This window comes from Macadamia integrifolia, unplaced genomic scaffold, assembly GCF_013358625.1.
Source record: "Macadamia integrifolia cultivar HAES 741 unplaced genomic scaffold, SCU_Mint_v3 scaffold3135, whole genome shotgun sequence".
NCBI classification, from domain to species: domain Eukaryota; kingdom Viridiplantae; phylum Streptophyta; class Magnoliopsida; order Proteales; family Proteaceae; genus Macadamia; species Macadamia integrifolia.
In genome coordinates, this window is record NW_024869235.1 from 11,339 (window position 1) to 29,656 (window position 18,318).

At 38.5% G+C, this 18,318-nt stretch overlaps 2 protein-coding genes across 2 annotated transcripts; both read right to left on the reverse strand.

Moving 5' to 3' along the window:
• Positions 1–13,506: 13,506 nt before the first annotated feature.
• On the reverse strand, positions 13,507–14,461 carry LOC122067810. Its single transcript, XM_042631652.1, has 4 exons — positions 14,372–14,461; positions 14,134–14,226; positions 13,935–14,036; positions 13,507–13,854 (listed from the first exon to the last, which is right to left on the reverse strand). The coding sequence occupies exons 1-4, from the start codon at positions 14,459–14,461 to the stop codon at positions 13,507–13,509; spliced, it is 633 nt and encodes a 210-aa protein (XP_042487586.1).
• Positions 14,462–17,251: 2,790 nt separating this feature from the next.
• On the reverse strand, positions 17,252–17,767 carry LOC122067811 (probable calcium-binding protein CML41). Its single transcript, XM_042631653.1, has one exon. The coding sequence runs from the start codon at positions 17,765–17,767 to the stop codon at positions 17,252–17,254; it is 516 nt and encodes a 171-aa protein (XP_042487587.1).
• Positions 17,768–18,318: the final 551 nt, after the last annotated feature.

Sequence of the window (18,318 nt, forward strand, 5' to 3'; positions counted from 1 at the left end):
CAATTGACTTATGGGGAAATAGAGTCAAATGAAAGGTTACCAATCAAGAATTGGGTAATGGTGATGGAAGTCAACCAAGGATGAGTAAGCCACTCAAAAGACCCAAATATTCGAATGATGAGTGACTTGTCTATTTAATACATACGGATCTGCTTACATACAAAGAGGCTATTACATCATCAGATGACATCCTTTGGAAGGAGGCAATCAAGAGTGAACTGGACTAAATCTTGAAGAATAATACTTAGGAATTGATAATTTTACCAATTGGTTCCAAAACTTTGAAAACCAAATGGATATTTTGAAAGAAACTAAAAAGTGATGGGTCACTTGATCGTTTCAAGGCTAGACTTGTAGTCAAGGGGTTAGGGAAAAGTCTAACATTGATTACTTTGACACATTTGCCCCAGTCTCTAGAATTGTCACAGTAAGGGTTATGATAGCAATAACATCAATACATAACCTGGTCATCCATCAAATAGATGTGAAAAGGACATTTCTAAATGAGGACTTAGAGGAGAAAAATTACATAAAGCAACAAGAATGTTGTGTTGTAAATGGACAAGAGAAAAAAGTTTGTAAGCTTCGAAAATATTTATATAGATTGAAGTAGGCGCCAAAGCAATGGCATGAAAAATTAGACAAAGTTCTAATTTCAAATGGTTTCATTGTGAACAATGCTGAAAGTTGCTTATATAGCAGGTTTCATGGGGTTAAGGGCATATTCATACTGTTATATGTAGATGATATGCTGATAATGGAAACAAACTTGGAGATAGTGAATCAAGTTAATAAAGTTTTGATGTCTAATTTTAACACAAAGGACTTAGGAGAGCTTGATATGATCCTTAGGATCAAGATCATCAAGCAAGAGAATAACATTTCACTATCCGAAGCCCATTATATAGAAAACATACTTAAAAAATATGGGTACTATGAAGTTTCAGCAGTTAAAACACCTTTTGATTTGGGATGTCATTTGAAAAGAAACTTGGGTGAACCGGTGAATCAAAAAAGATTTTCTCAAATTATTGGTTCAGTCACATATCAAATGAATTATACGCGTTCTAATATTGCCCTTACAGTAAGAAAATTGAGTCAACATACTTACAATCCAAGTAAAGAGCATTGGAGCACAGTTGATAGGTTGCTGAGGTATCTAAAAGGTACTATAAACTATAGTTTGCACTATAGTGGTAAACCAGCGGTGTTGGAAGGGTACTGTGATACAAATTGGATCTCGGATACAAACGAGTCCTTAGCAACTAGTAGATATGTATTTACACTAGCAGGCAATGCCATCTCATGAAAGTCCACAAAACAATCTTATGAGATGAGTTCTACCATGGAAGCTGAGTTTATAGCCTTAGAAAAGGCAGGAATGGAAGCCGAATGGCTTAGAAACTTAATGGCGAATATTCTATTGTGGCAAAAATCAACGCTTTCAATATCACTACATTGTAATAATCAAGCGGCTATACATATAGCCAAGAATCGGATATACAATGGTGAAGGAGGCACATATGTTTCAGACACAATCTTGTGAGATAGCACATAGATGAAGGAATGATAGATATCGATTATGTGAAGTCAGAAAGTAACCAAGCTGACATGTTCACAAAGCCTATGTCTGTCAATAACTTGTGTAGAGCATCTCTGGGGAAGATGTCTCTAGATAGGAAGCAACTCATCTTTGATACCCTTGGAATCTCCATCTGCAAGTTCCCTACAAAATATCTGGGAGTGGAAATTTTCAAGGGTAGGGTCACTCGTGAACCTCTCCTCCCGGTGATGGATAAAATTAAAGGAAGGATGGCTGGTTGGAAAGGAAAGCTCCTCTCCATGGCTGGTAGGGTGGAACTGGTTCGATCTGTTATTTTTGGTATGCCGTCCCACAACTTCTCTATTTACTGGTGGCCTAGCTCCTTACTAAACATCATGGAGAGATGGATGCAGAATTTCATTTGGAGTGGCGATCCTGAAACAGCCAAAGGAGTTATAGTTAATTGGGACTCAATCTGCAAGCCTAAACAAGAAGGAGGGCTTGGAATTAGGCATTTGAGGGATGTCAACAAAGCTCTTCTCTGTAAGCAGGTATGGAATATAAGGCACTCATCATCAGCCCTAAGCAATATTATTAATGCTCGCTTTTTGAGGAAAAATGGGGAGCTTAAGAAAGGATATAAATCTTCCACGATTTGGCCAGGCCTTCGGAGAATGTGGTCTCTTGTCTCTAACAAGGAGCGATGGGTGGTAGGTAATGGGTTATCTATAAACTGCTGGAAAGACAGATGGGTTGACTCTGAATCTTTTCAAGAAAAAGCGAGTTTGAGAGATGATTTGTTTGCATCTTCCTCCATGACAGTTGCAAACTTTATTGACAATAATGAGTGGAACTTCCCCACGGTTTCATCTTCTCTTCTTGAAGATTTTTTTATAGCTGCTTCAACTATCAATATCCCACATTCATAGAAGATAAATGTGTTTGGACCCTCTCCACCTCTGGTCAATTTAGTACTGTCTCCGCTTGGAATGATATTCGCCGCCAAAATCCCAAGGTTCCTTGGCATGAGCTGGTCTGGATGAAAGGCCTCTCTCCTTGTCAGTCAACCTTTGGCTAGCGTCTGTGTCACAAGAAGCTTCCTACTGATGATATCATTAGGAAAAAAGGCATCTCTTTAGCCTCCAAATGCATCATGTGTTGTTTCCACTCTGAGACTTTGCCCCATCTCTTCTTAAATTGCAGTGTATCTCGGATCCTCTAGGAAAATTTCTTGAGCTGTTTTGGTTTGATTTGGAAGGATCAATCCTCAATTGCTGAATTGATCTCCTGGTGGAAACGAAAGCGAAGAATTTGTCGGTAAAGGACCCTTGGGCGGCTGGCTTGATTATAGTGACCGACACTATGTGGCAAGAAAGGAATCATCGATGGCATGGTGGTAAAAGTAGGGATGCCTCTCTGCTGTTCAAGAAAGTATTGAGAACGCTTAAGGAGTCTAATCTCGACTTAAAAGGGGTCATTCGGTCTACTGCTGATCTTCTTTGCTGCAGGAAGCTAGGGTTACATGCAGCTCCAGGCATCCCTCCCTCCATTCTTGAAGTCATTTGGTGCAAGCCTCCACTCGCCTGGTCAAAGATAAACATTGATGGTAGTTCCATGGGGAACCCTGGTCGAGCAGGAGGTGGGGATGTCATTCGTGACTCCAATGGGAAAACTAGCGAACCAATAGCACCAACATCTTCATTCCGACTGTGTTGAGAAACACCACATCACATAGTATCGAAGAGTTTGGGGTGAAATGCATAACCCAAAAATGCAGGCCATAAACTAAAAGGTCCTCCCCTAAAACGACCGAGGACCAAAGATCGGACATCATTCCAGTGAGTATTCTCTATATTCTGATAAGTTTTGAGTCAAGGAGATATCAGAAACAAGCAAAATTGCTTAAAGAAAGATTGAAGGTGGTTGCAAAGGATAGGGGTGGGGAATATGAGGATTTACGGGGAAGCGGGTGAGCAAGGAAGGGGAAAGTGAGAATGGATGAGGGAAGGGTAGTTGTAGGTGGGGGTTATTTGGGTTTATAGGGTAAGGCGGGCAAGCAGGGAAGGGGAAACTAAGAGCAGGTGAGGGAAAGGTAATTGTAGGTGGGGGTTATTTACGTTCACAAGGACAGCAGGCAAGTAAGAAAGGGGAAAGTTTATTAGAATATTTAATTGCATCACCATACGTGTTCAAGCGTCCTAATACCAAAAAAAAAAAAGTGTTCTAATACAAGGACTAGGGTTGCTGTCCTAATACGGTCATTATGCGACACATGTTCAAACAAAGGAGGTGTGAATAACTCCTTTATATTACTTCGTTAGAAACCAAGCCCGAATCCTCTCCTGGACATAGGAATGGATAATTTCATTACCTTCGCGAATATGAACATTTCCCTCATTACGAGCTTGTACATACACTTTTAGGGCAACTTGATTAGCTCGACACCCAGTGCATTTCCCTAAGGGTGTCCTAAAACTCCTCCACCGAACCGAAGTATGAAATCATCCCCAAAGATCTCGATCAGAGCGAGATGATGTCAAATGTGAATACCCCTGAAAGCCACGGACAGAACACCTGGTAGAAAGACCCAATCATGAGTGAAATAAATATCGCGACCAAATCATCTATCTCCTACAACATTAGGTAGATGACAAATATAAGAGGTAAAACCGGCAACCTCTTCAACTTAATCCCTCTCTCTCTCTCTCTCTCTCTCTCTCTCTCTCTCTCTCTCTTTCATTAATCCACAATTAAGTGGGACCCACTATTTGCTTTTTTTATTCTCCTTTATTCTTCATTTTCTCCATTTTTCCTTCAACTATCACGACCCAAACCCGGGATAAGGGTATAGTCACACCCTCGCGGGCGGTTATCAAAATGATCAGAATTCAAAATCAAGCATCCATGCATAGTTCACAACATTCCATCCCAAACATTTAAACCTTCAAAACCTACATAGTGTCCTATTACATATTAGAGTTAACAGGACCAAACCCTAGTGGCCCAAATATTTACAATCCAAATTCCTAAGTCCTCATTCATACTTGATCAATAATTACATTAAGCTTTCTTAACCATTAAGAGTCAACAAAAAGCAAAATGATAAAAGATTTCTTCTTTTATTCACCATCAACTTACAGGCTCCTAACTAGCCCTATGGCCCTGACCATTACCTGTGGCAAAAGATGTAAATAAGCATACATTCTGTCTATCTCTCATCTTCCCCGACTTCCTCTTTTTTAAATGAATTTTACGCATCTCATCCGGCACCCTCATTGATCCCTCTGCTACGTTATCACACATGGGCAGTGTGCCTATCCCTCTCTTATTGTATATGTGGCTTTTATGACTTAAACCCAAGATCATCTTTGACTTTACTTCCATAAAAACAAGTATCTGGATGAATGTTAGAATACCTTTCAAACATACACTGAGCTAGGCTGGTGGACATAGCCTTGTGCGAGGAATTTTGCTTATGCTATTTGAAGAAATTTATCATTAGCGATTAATAGGGGAATTACCAATTAATATGAAGTGGAGGAAGGGTAAGGAACACCTTCATATATGAGAACTTTTCGTACACTCCTATGATCAACACAAGAACTCCATAAACCTATGTGACCGAGAAAGAGGCTTGGCGGAATTCATATGTAGATCTTACCAAAAAAAAGAATTCATATATTGATCACATGCAGGACTGTACGAAAACGTTCTCATGTAGATTTTTGGATATGATCATTCTCTCCTCTTCTCTAAATTTCTTAATGAGAAAGGTTTGATGAATCCAAATATTATTTTTCTGGGAAAAAAAAATTACCAGTCTAGTGTTGTCTATGCCTAGACACATATGATCAAAAAAACAAGAAGTTTCCCCCCACCCTGTGCGCTGAAGATGATCCAGCATACCCTCCTCCCATTGGCCCTATGCATTGAGTAGACAACACCATATTGAAAGGGTTCTTTTGCCTATTTGTTAAAGAACACTACCTTGATCACATGGTTCCTACGCCCAGATAAAAAATCTCCAAAATTACTGTCTGCCCCCATAATCCCATCATAATAATGGCCCAAAGCACATTCCCATTGGCCCCTGCACTGGTGTAGAGACCATGCAACCACGTACTGATCTCTTACCCCCTAGCTAGCCTCTTTATCTTGCCTGGATCAGGTGCCGCAAAGATTAGTCAAAAGAACTAATCTACGAGGATGACTAGTCAAACCACTCTCGAAGTTGATGATATTTTGGCTCCTTCTTCTGAATTTTCCACAATTAAATTTGGTTTCATTCCTAGATCTATGAATAGGGAAGCTCATTTCCTGGCTGGAGGTGCTTTAAATTTTTGTCTTTCAAAAACTTGGTGGGTTTATCCCCCTCCCCCCTTTCCTTGTAAATATGTCTTTCCTCGGCAGGAGGTTCTCTCTTACCGATTTTAGTTAATGAATTTTATTTTTTTGTCCAAAAAAAAAATTCTTCCTTCTTTTTTTTTTTTCGCTTTCTTCGAAGTCTTCCTTCCGTATACATTTACATGTTCACGTTTCACACGTGGTATTTAACCAAACGCATGAACCGGCACCAGTAGAGATGAACACTACTAATGCAAACAAATTGTATTCTCTACCCTCTTCCATGAGGCATAGACAAATTGTATTTCATTTTTCCTAAGCCTTTTCTAACTTGTATTGGTATTTTTTATGTATATGTATTTGTACTGTATAGTTAGATTGGAGAAAGTGAGAGAAGTTGGTTGAAGTAGTGTCTATACTATATGATCGGTTGTTTGCTTTCTCTTCTGGACATCACCAACATTAGTTTTAGTCATCACCTTTGGTGTTTGCATGCTGGTGGAAGCTCCATTAACATCTGCTACTATCCTCTCAGCTCTAGCCACTTTTCGAGTTCTGCAAGAACCCCTCTACAATCTCCCAGACCTAATCTCCATGATTGCTCAAACAAAGGTCTTGATTGATCGGATCCAAAATTTCATCAGAGATGAAGATCAAAAGATGCTCAAATACAGTTCTATTCCAAAAGAAAGTGATGTTACAATCAAGATTGAGACGGGGGAGTACACTAGGGAAACCAGTGACAATTTCGACGAATGCTGGTCGAACAATGGTGGTCAAATAAGAGGTATAAAAGAAACAGCTTCATATAAAATCGAGAACCAGATGTAGAAGTAGGAAGCCCTAATAGAGGTATGGGGGCAATCGACGACTTGGATTAATTATCAAAAAATCAATGGTCAAAACGAAATAGCAGGCGCTTAGGCTCTGCTACCACTCAGAGTTATTAAATTCGCCGAATTATTCACGAATAATTCGTGTGAACAGAATTTTTCTGAATTAAACGAAAAATTCTGACCGAATCCGAATTATGAATAGAATTCGTTAAAATTCGCGATTTTTTTCTAATTGGTAAAAACGCGAATATATCGGACCGAACCGTTTTAAACCAAACTATTTGGTTCAAACACACTTTATTAAAAAAAAAAATCGAATTACAAAAGCCAAAAACGAGGGTTTCTTGACTTTCGTTTTCTTTCTGTTTCTCACTTTCTCCCACAGTTTACTCTTGTTGAGGTTGATTTGTTGACCAGAAAACTGCTGATACTTTGTAAAGAAGTCATTGAAATGTCTGACATATCTGATGGAGCCATTTAAAAAGAAGAAAATATCATCTGCAAAAAGGAGAAAACCAGGCATTTGGACACCATGAGGTCCCTTAATGGCTTGCAGTTTCTTGTCTTGAAGCATAAGGCGGATTCCCCTACACAGGACCTCCTCGGCAAGGATAAATAAAAGAGGGGAGATGGGGTCACCCTGACGCAGCCCTCGCTCAACACCAAAGAACCCAACCGGACCTCCATTGAGCAACACTGAAATTCAGGATGTACGAAGAATTTGATGCAACTAATCAATCCAAGTATCAGGGAAACCAAACTTTTTCAAGACCTGGAAAAGAAAGCTCCAAGATACAGTGTCAAAGGCTTTTTGGATATCTATTTTTATCCCCATACCTCCACCTCTTGTACAGTCAAACATGAGATTAGCTAACTCTGAAGCGAGGCTGATATTGGACTGAATAACCTTGCCCTTCTGAAAGGCGCCTTGCTCTTCTGAGATGAGCTTAGGGAGGAGAGAAGAGAGCCTTATGGCCATAACCTTGGACAAGATTTTACAGAAAAAATTTTGCATGCAAATCGGCCTAAACTTGTCCAGAGAAGTTGCACCTTCCATTTTCGGGATGAGGACCAAGAAGCTATTATTGATTCGTTTGGGAAGGGTTCCAGATCTGAAAAAACTCTTCACAGCACAGCAAACATCAAAAGCAATCAGCTCCCAACAATGTCTGAAGAAAGCACCAGAGAAACCGTCTGGGCGATCATTTGGGATGGCTTCCAATCCTCTAATGTCAAGGTCGTCAAGGATATGGGGAATGCAGTCCAATAGTGCTCCATGCTCAAGGGTGGGCCTGGCTTTATGGATAGTCTCATAGTACTCCACAACATGAACAACCAATTCATCCATACTTGATGTAGTTGAACCATCAGACTTTTGAAGAGAGCGAATCGAGTTCTTCTCCCTTCTGATTTTCGCAGATAAGTGGAAGAACCTAGAGTTTCAGTCTCCTTGAGAGAGCCATCTATTTCTTGCTTTTTCTGCCCATAGCTTTTCATGGTCAAGGAGAGCTTTCAAGTATCTGGATTTAGCATCGGCTTCCAAATTAAAAATATGGTCATCAATACCAGAGGCATCTATTTGAGATTGGATTTGCTGAAGGTCATCTTTTGCAGCTTTTAATTCCGCATCTAGGTTTGGGAAAACTGATCTTGCCCAGCTCCTAAGAATAGGCTTGAGGCGTTTCAGCTTAAGAGCAAGAGAAAAAATTTGGATAGCCATCCACAGGTTCGCTCTAAGACTTATTGACCACATCCATAAATTCCTCATGGTCCATCCAAAATCGTTGGATGCAAAAGGGACAATTTGTAGGTTTCAGCATTGAACCCGAGGTAATGCACAGGGGGGAATGGTCGGAAGAAAAACACTGCATCACCTCCTAGGTACAGTGATGAAAGAGGTTTATCCACTCTTCATTACAGAAAGACCTGTCCAGAACAGCCAAAACATTCCCCCGATTCCTATTATTCGTCCAAGTAAATTTATGCCCGTGAGAAGGAACTGATATCAGGTTGCAAGCATCCACTGCCGCATTGAACTCAGACGCAGACCCAAGATTAAAGGTGCTAGGACCCTTTTTTTCGTGTGAAAAGAGGGAGGCATTGAAGTCACCTGTCACTAGCCAAGGAGAGGAGCCAACTGGAGTCGCTGCGAGAGCCATCCATAGCTCTCTTCTAGTTGCTCGAAAACAACTCGCATGCACAAAAGTTAGGTAAATGGAATTGTTTTTCCAATTTATACACAGAGAAATAAACTGGTCAGACATGGAAATAATAGTTGGTTTGGTGAGTGACCTCCTCCAAATGACCCATAGGTTTGGGTTTTTATTAGTGCGAATATTATGAATAAAGCATGCATCATGTCCCAATTTATTAAAAAATAGAGATGGGAAAGCAGCTACCTCCACCATTGGTTCTGCTAGACAAACCACATCAGGGTGCTTGTCTAGAAGAATTTTGCTGAGAGTTGCTCGACCAGCATCCTTCTTCATCCCTCTGATATTCCAGAAGAGGGCATGCATCATAAACATCTGGAAGAGGCAATACGGTCAGACTTTCTAGTCTGCTCCGCATTTAACAATTGTTTCCCTTTTTTTCTTATAACTGTTTCCATGCCGTGGCATTGTTCCTTCTGGAGGGCAGCAACATCAATGGTGCCAACTTCCGGATAGTGGAGGGTGAGGTGACCATTATCTATAGCACTTGAAGCAATAGTATTGATCACATGGTCACTGTGGACAGAGACCTGACAAGGACCAGTATCCAAAGCTGGATTAGCCGCGCAACCTTGAGAAACCAGAATGCATTGTTCTAGAATAGAGTTAGTCTCAGTGGCTTGGTTCATCGCATTGACTTTGTCTGACCCGGGCAAGAAAACCGAACCATCTCTGCTGCATGATTCCTCCAATCGATCTGCAATTGGATTATTCCTCAAATTGGCTGAGGAATATCCTTCTAAAATAGGTAACTCAATAGCAAGAATCCCCTCTTGCGTATCCGAGTTTCCATACAAAGCTGGATCACAATTATGGGAGATGGTTGGCGATTTTGAAATTGAATTCTTTCCTAATGAGGAATCTCGACCATTCCTGCCGGAAACCTCCACACCAGCCGCCCCCAAAGATGACTTCTCCACCCAAACAGCCTCAACAACACCACAAGTATCATCCTTGTCATTGCGTGCGGAATCGGCGATGTGTTTCTCTTTGCAGTTTTGGATGGTATGACCAAGCTTTTTACAAATTCCACACTTTCCCAATGCGTCTTCCAACCGCTGCACTGAAGTATCTATCTCCACGAGGACACGAGCGAAGTTCCCTATGGATGCAGTCCGTGTTCTTTTATCAATGTCCAGGGGACGCCCCACGGCTTTTGCCATGGATAGGAGGATCCGCTCGTGCCAATATTCAAAGGGGAGCCCAGGAAATCGAATCCAAACAAGCTTAGAAATAGTACTTTTATCATGGATATTAAAATCTGGCTTCCACTGCTGGAAGCGAATAAACTGCCGTCCGATCTTGATAGGACTTTGTTTCCAGATTTTTGTCATGTCTTTCTTAGCCTCAAATTGGAATAAAGTGTAACCTAATCCCATAAGTTTGATAAAAACTTTCTCTTTAAGGTTCTAAGAATTCACAGCTTCCTTTCGAACATCATCCAAAGAAATAAAACGAAAATTAATTCTGGCCACCAAAACAAAGCGATATCGGAGAAGACGTTCCTCATAGGCATCTTGGGGAATCACGATTTTAGTGAGATTTCCGGCATGAATAGGGTCAGGTAGGTCGTCAACATCAGGGAGAACGCCTCCAACCGCCTTAGAGTAGGATTTTTTGGAAAGGGAAGAAAGACCAACATTGCAAACACCCACAGTAGGCACGGCAGGTGCAGGCGTGCAACCTGTCCCAAGAGTTTGTTGGGGCCGCAGGAAATCCATGATGAGCCTCTGCTTTGCGCGATCAGGAGGGCGGCCTCCGGCCAGAATCCCAATCTCCTCCACCGCAAAGTTTCTCTCTCCACTTACCATTTTTTCTCTCCACTTCTTCCACACACTTACTTAGAACTCAAAAAACTAACTAGTATTTAATGAGAAATCAAAACTCCTAACTCTAAAAATGATAAAAACTATAAAATGAAACAAGTAAAAAAAAGCGAAGAAGAGTTCTAATTAAACCGACTCTACTCCAAACTACTACGTACTCAACCGTCTTTTTGTTAGAAATTCATTTTTACTGAAATCAAAAAAATATACACAGTGCAAGAGCTCAAAACAATATCTACAAAAAAATAAGCAGAGAGAACATAAACACTTAGCCCACCTAATAAAAGACATAATAAAATAAATAAATTATTAAGTAAATTACTTCCAACCCTTGTTGGACCAAAACCCTAGATTGGACCAGTTCTTCTTGGCTCTTTGCTTCTAAAGTCAGTCATGCTGATCTGACTGGTCAAGTGCTACTACATCAACATCCCTTCATTTTACAGAATTCAACTCTATCGAGTTTGTAAAAAGACCAAGAACACCATTTAAGTCAACTCACCTAAGGGAAAATGTACCAACTATCTACTTGAGTTTGAGAGGTGGAAGATCCTTCACCGGACAACTTTAATTAGCATGGGTTGGAGCTTATTTGTATACTTTGTGACAAGCCATAGCTGTGTACAATAGAACAATTTATTTGAAACCCCGTATCAATAAATGCAGTCATATCTTTTTCTTCGCCATAAAGAGTCTTCTTTCTTTTTTTCCCCAAAACTCAGCAAGTGAATTTCATTAATAGAACGAAAGAATGAGAGCATACAAAAGAGATCTATTTGATTGTATTTCCACCTTCAACATGCTTATCAGTAAAAAAGCAAACAATCAAAAGAAAACTACATAAACCGATATCTCGATCTCTACTAAAAATCCCAATTTAGTTCATGATTAACAAAATGAGGAGTTGTATCCTAGATAGTAGTACTTCTAGATGTTGCAGCATGTTTGGCTAGTTTATCCGCTACTGGTTATCTCCTTGTAAAGCTGTAACAATGTGAGATTTTTTAAATTATATTGTCCAAGTACTGCTTTAGATGTCACCAATTTTGTTCAAAGCACCAAGGAATCACATGATTGTGAACACAACTCACTACAAAAAAAAATGCTCTTTAGGGGTGGTTTTTTTACTGCCGCTAAAACTAAAAAAACAGCCCCTGAAGATTTTAGGGGCGGTTTTTTTTACCGCCGCATACCCATCACTAAATGTGGCGCCGCTAATGCTTAGAGGCAGTTTTTTTCTCCTACACGTAAAATGAGTTTTTAGGGGCGCTTATATTATCCGCCGCTAAAGAGGTCATCTTTAGGGGCGGTTAAGTACCCTCACTAAAGATGTACTCTTTAGGGCCTGATATTGACCCTCACTAAAGATGTACTCGTTAGGGGCGGATAATTACCCTTGCTAAAGAGGTACTCTTTAGGGGCGGAAAATTACCCTCGCTAAAGATGTACTCTTTGGGGGTAGAATACATATCGCCACTAAAAACGTATATTGGGACGGATCGGTACCGCTAATGATATGATTATTCACTTGTTTTTATTAGCACCCCTATAGGGTTTTTTTTTTTTTTTTTTAATTATAATGCACCAATCTTTGCCACCTCATGACCCTTTAAGGCTGTTGCCCCTTTGCATAGATTTAGACAATTATAGACCCCCCACACTCACCCAACCAAAAAAACAAATAATATTAAACAAGAAGTCTTGACAAAAGAGGAAATGATTGAGATGATTAAACAAGTCTTGACAAAAGAGAAAATGATTGTGGATCATTTCAAAATATTGTTCTACAGACTCAGTTCTCTAAGCCTAAGCAAAAGAAATTGAAAACACTTTGAAACCATTGTACTCAAAGTAGCAAGATATATTTTTCCTATCATGTGAAATGTAAATCAAATTTGATTTGTCAAGGTCTTGGATCTCATTCACTTCTCCTGCTAGCATGATGCCCTCATTTTCTATCTCATAAACCCTTAGAATAAGAGAAACGCATCTCAATTATGTCAACTTGCACATATAACAAATTTCAGTCAACAAGCACATTTATCTAATTGATAAGAACATCTTAGACATGTATTCAAAGGTAACTGAAAAAGGAGAAAGACAATTGAAGCAACTTTTCATTAAGATTCAGAATCTAAAATTGAAAACAAAAAAGGCATTAGAAGTAAATTTTCATTAAGATTCAAAATCTATAACTGAGAAAAAAAAAAAAAAAAAAAAAAAAAAAAAAAAAAAAAAGACAATAGAAGCAAAATTCTCATTAAGATTCAAAATTTATAACTGTGAAAAAAAAAAAAATACAATAGAAGCAAAATTCTCATTAAGATTGGACATATAGTCTGGAAGTAATGAAGAATTCTAGTTAACCAAGGAGATGTAGCAATCATACTGTCTTTCCTACAGAAAATGATTTCATACAAAAGTTAAACTGAAGAATAAGAAGTGAAAATGGGACAATATTCCCATCATGAAAACGGAGGAGTTATTCTACTTTCCTACAAAATAACCTCATACACTTTATTACATGTACAAAATGAAACAAATCAAAATTTAAAATTAACATATATACTTTCATGTATGAGAGGAAGAATTGTCTTACCCAAGAGTAGGAAATGTATAAAATTCATGTAGAAGCTGAATTCTCCATTAGTTACTTCCTGGTTTTTCAAAACAAAAGATGATCACAAACTTCTGGATATTGTTATCGATAAAACTATAATCTCTAACATCAAAATTGAGAAGAGCTAATCTTTACCTAGATTAACTGAATCTTGCAAGCTTCTATTCATGAAGAGTTGGGTAAATTTTTCAATTTGTGATTGCATACTGCTAATCACATCTTCATTCTTCTTCCTTTCGAATTCCATCTTCTCCTCTAGCATCTCCACTTTATTTTGCAACTCTTTGTTCTTCCAGTTGAGCATAGCATTACTTTTCGACGATTCAAGGTCTTTTGGGCTTACCCCAACTCCAACTAGGCGCACTCGGCCATGTGATTCCTCATCAAATGATTGTGTCCATATGGACTCATGAGTCTCTTTGTTTTTTTGTAATTCTAATGGCAACACTGCTAACTTATCTTCCATCTCTTTCTACAAATTATTGCAAACCGAGCAAGCTACCAACAATGATCAAGGACCCAATAACTATGAATAAAAAACACAATATATACCAGCTTTTTGCCTGATTCTTCATCAACCGGTTCTAAGTTCTTTTTCACATGTGTCATCTTGTAAAAGTCGATCTTTAACGGTTCTTCACCAGTCTCCTGAAGCTAATAAAATAAAAAAAGGATAAAAAAATACAAAATATACCATCATCGGCTCTTCAAATGATCCAATAAAGTGTAGTTCACATGATATGAAACTAACCTTTACATCAAAAACTTGGGCAAAACTTTGTCGGCCCACAGTGTGACTCATTTTTTGTTGCTTTCTATTCTCTTTATTCTGCAAACACATTTCCTACCATAGTGTAAACACAAATCATACAATATTCAAGAAGCAAATACGAAAACATGTAACAGGTTTGTATAGGCATCATTACCTGATACTTCACATCACCTCACATGTCTATAAGGTATTTCCACTGATCCAATGAAACACGGACATCACGTTTTGCAAAGCATTCATCAATCGTCGTTGATTTATCATATATTTCTTTTAATTCAAGCCTGAAGTCCTTCCACCGGATTCCCATTTTTCGAATAACCCATTTTTTTGCTAAAATTTCAATTTCATAATAATCCTATAGAACAATGTAGTATTTTTTTTTTCGCTAAAGATCAATTGGATTAATAAAAGGAAAGAATATACAAGAGGAATGATACACTCAACAATGCTTAGACGAAGGAACTGAAATCAACCCCACCTTCGGCATTGCCATCAGCAGGAGAGGACCTCAGACCTTAGTCTAACAAACCAACAAAAAACTTTAAAAACGAATAACTAAGTGAATTAGAATCTTGGCCGTTGGGCCGCATCCAATTCCAGCTCCCTGGAGGTGAGAAGGGGCTAGGCCTCGATAGGGGAATTTGATTCAAATCTTGCTGCTGTTTTCGCTAAGAAATCGGCTACCACATTTGCTTCGCGGTAGCAATGAGTGACTTTCAAAGAAATTCAACCCAAATAAGAGAGAATACCCCTCCATCTTTGCTGAATAAACCATCTTTGCTGAAAACCAAAAAATTCAAAAGTTTTCATAACTCATAGAGATGGAAGATCATTGGTGATGAATGACAACTTACAATAAAATATATTTCCTCTACTGATCAAGCCACCCTTGGATGGATCCAATTAATCCATTTGGTAGGGGATACTCTCTTTAAATATGATGGCAAGGGGGACCAGAGGTTGGGACGAGTCATCCCTTCGCGAAATCTTTCCAGATTATCACAACTGAGCTCCTCAAGTTAGTTTTAGTAGGTATCCAATTAGAAATTACCCATCACAAAATCTAAGTCCAAATTAATTTGAGCACCCAATCAGGTTGATAGGTATCGCTATTAAGTACTTGATTACCACTTACTTATGGAAAGGTTTTAACTTCTATTAAGTCATAAGTATTCATACTTGGAATTGATTAGAAATCTGAAAATTTTCGGTTTGAACAAATTTAATAATATGTAAAAAGTTTACCAAAATTTGGTCATAACAATTGGACTATTTAAGACAAGATTTGATCTCACGTATTAATTGTTTATATGTCACAACTTGGGGTCATATTCTTGGTCCTTTTATTTTTCATTTAGGTTTCACATTGATTCTGAATTATTTTAGTCCAATTACAATTATATGTGAATTATTTAATTATTTCAGAGAGGCAAATTCTATAGCTGACTACTTAGCTACGGATGCGGCAAAGACTGGGTTATCAGAATCAAATGTATCATTTCCACCGCACATTGTTGATTTGTTATGTAGAGATGCAAATGGCATACCTAACTATAGATTGGTTAAGGCATTCTCTTTTCCCCTGCTGATGGCAATGCCGAAGGTGGGGTTAAAGAGAACGAGTTTGAGGCTTTCTTTTCTTGTATTGATCCTATTTCTTCCATTTTAATAAATTTACCTTTTAGCATAAAAAGAAGTAGTTGTTTTACTTTAGACCAAACATTTTCCCCAATTATTAATTTTGTAAATTATTAGAAAAAACAAAGAAAATATGATTTTTTTTTTTATTTTACTTTGATAAAAATTCGGGGGAATCATATTACTTTCCTAAATTATTTGCAAATCATTTAGGAAATCCCCAATCTCAAACAGGAAAAAAAAGCTAACAAGCTAAATATCTCAGTAAGCTGAAGTGATCAAGTAAGATGAGCAGCCCACGAATGGTTTTTACATAGAATAGAGAGATGAGTGAGCTTCTTTTTTTCCTAGAAATTCTCAGACTTTATTAAAAAATAAAAAATGGGTATTACATCAAGCTATAGCAAGGAAATCTCCACATAGATTGTAGAGATCGACCACTAATCCCACTCTTCCACCTTCAACATTGCCATCAATAGAGGTGATGGAACTGATGAGTTAGCTTCTCACATAACTGTAATCTAATAAAAAAAAAAAAAGAGATATATAGTTAGAACCACTATTTCACTTAGGCCTTACCATCCACAATAGTTATTGTAGCCATTGGGGCAACTATATATTCAGTCAGTCTTTCATTGATCCATTATAATTGGGTAAAAATTGTATCAATATGATGCAGTCTACATATTTGAAATTGGCTATCGAACTCTCCAAAGAATGATAGAGAGTAGTGATGTGCTAATCCGGCATGATATAAGCACTTCTAAGCTTATCTTCAAGCTTTTCAATGCTTGGAACATGTGAAGTTCTTTCCAAAAAAAAAAAAAACCCCACTACTTATTTGAAGAAAAGGAAATACCTAATGAAAATTGTAAACAATTTCAACCATCCACCTAATTAAGTTCTTACCACTAAGATTAAAAGCAACGATAAAACCCCAAATTTACTTTGCTGTGGGCCCTATATAAACTGCTCATGGGCTTGGGCTCACCCATCAACCAAATTAAAAACTGAAATATATTAAGAGTCTTATATTTATGCTTAATTATACTAGGGAATCATGTCCGATACCAATCCAATCAAAGCCATCCTGATCGATCTGATCAGACTTTTAAAACTATGTTTAGGATTCGTTTTGTCTCCTTCCTTAATGTAAGCTCTAAGGGCATTCTGTCCTCCAGTGCCCTCTTGCTTACTTTGGTTTTGGAGCATGAGGACAGTCAAGAGACATCCAAGTCTCAAATTGCAATAGCAAATTGCCAACTTAAGAGATAACAAGACATTACAAAGTTTGAACACCATAATTTATAGCAAACCTGTTCAGAATTATTAATAACATAGGACACCCACCTGGTGTCTTACAGACATTTTACAGCGTTAAGGCCATTATTTTTATGTCTGTAAACTTATTTGCATATACTAACACACACTCATAGAACAGGTGCAAACATTAATATGACTAAGCCATCAACTGCTGGAACTCAGAGAAGTCAATCACACAGTCGCCGTTGAGGTCGAATGCCTGTATGATGGTCTTGCACTCTTCATTGGACATTTTGTTGCCAAGGCAACTGAAGATCCTCTGCAAGCCCTCTGTTGTAATGGACCCAGAACCCTTCAATGCGAACATATCAAACCCTCTTTTCAGATCATCATTCCCACCTTCACGTTCCATCAACTTCGCAAAATCGTCAAAATCTAGCGTCAAATTGTCGCCACCAGCTGCATCCAGTTCATTGATCACACCTTGAGCCTCCTTAGGTGACATGAACTCCCTCATAGGGGCAAAGTATGATCTGAGTTCAAAGCCTTCGATCTTTCCGTTACCGTTAGTGTTCAAGCGACGAAATATTTGTTGGAGTTCATCGTTTGATTCCTGTTTGGAATGATGATGAAGGCGATGGGCACTTAGCACGAAACTCTTGTTGGAGAACCATTTGGATAATGTTTGCTTGGAAAGAACAGCAGTTGCCATTACAGTAGGAACGAAGGCAGGCTGGGTATTGGGTAGTGTTTGTTGCTTGTTGCTCGTGGCTGTGATAGAAACAAAAGAACATGCTTGGAGACTTATATAGACTGTGATAAGATAGAGAGGGAGACGTGAAGGGTGAGTAAAGGTACTTTTTCTGTGTTTTTGTGGAAGAATAATTATCCAGAGCTTAAAAAGACTGGTTTTGATTAAAAGTTCCCAAACATTGCATATATTCGCCCAACGAACTTGAGCTTGGGTCGGCAACAGCCAAATCATTTTGTGTGTGCTAGAATAAGTATCCAAATCATGGAAAAGAACCATGAAAAGGACTGGATTTTGTTTAAAGTTCCGAAACATTGCACTGTCGGCATATTTTCTCAACCAATGTTCATGGGAACGTCTGCAAAAGCTAAACCTCGATACGCTGTAAACAAAGCTTTTTTTTTTTTTTTTGAATAACGTAAATAATGTAAACAAAGCCCATCAAGCTGCTTTTCATGTAAAGGAAAGCTTGTGCTTTCTAATGTTTAGCTTTCATTGTTTTCTCATTTCTG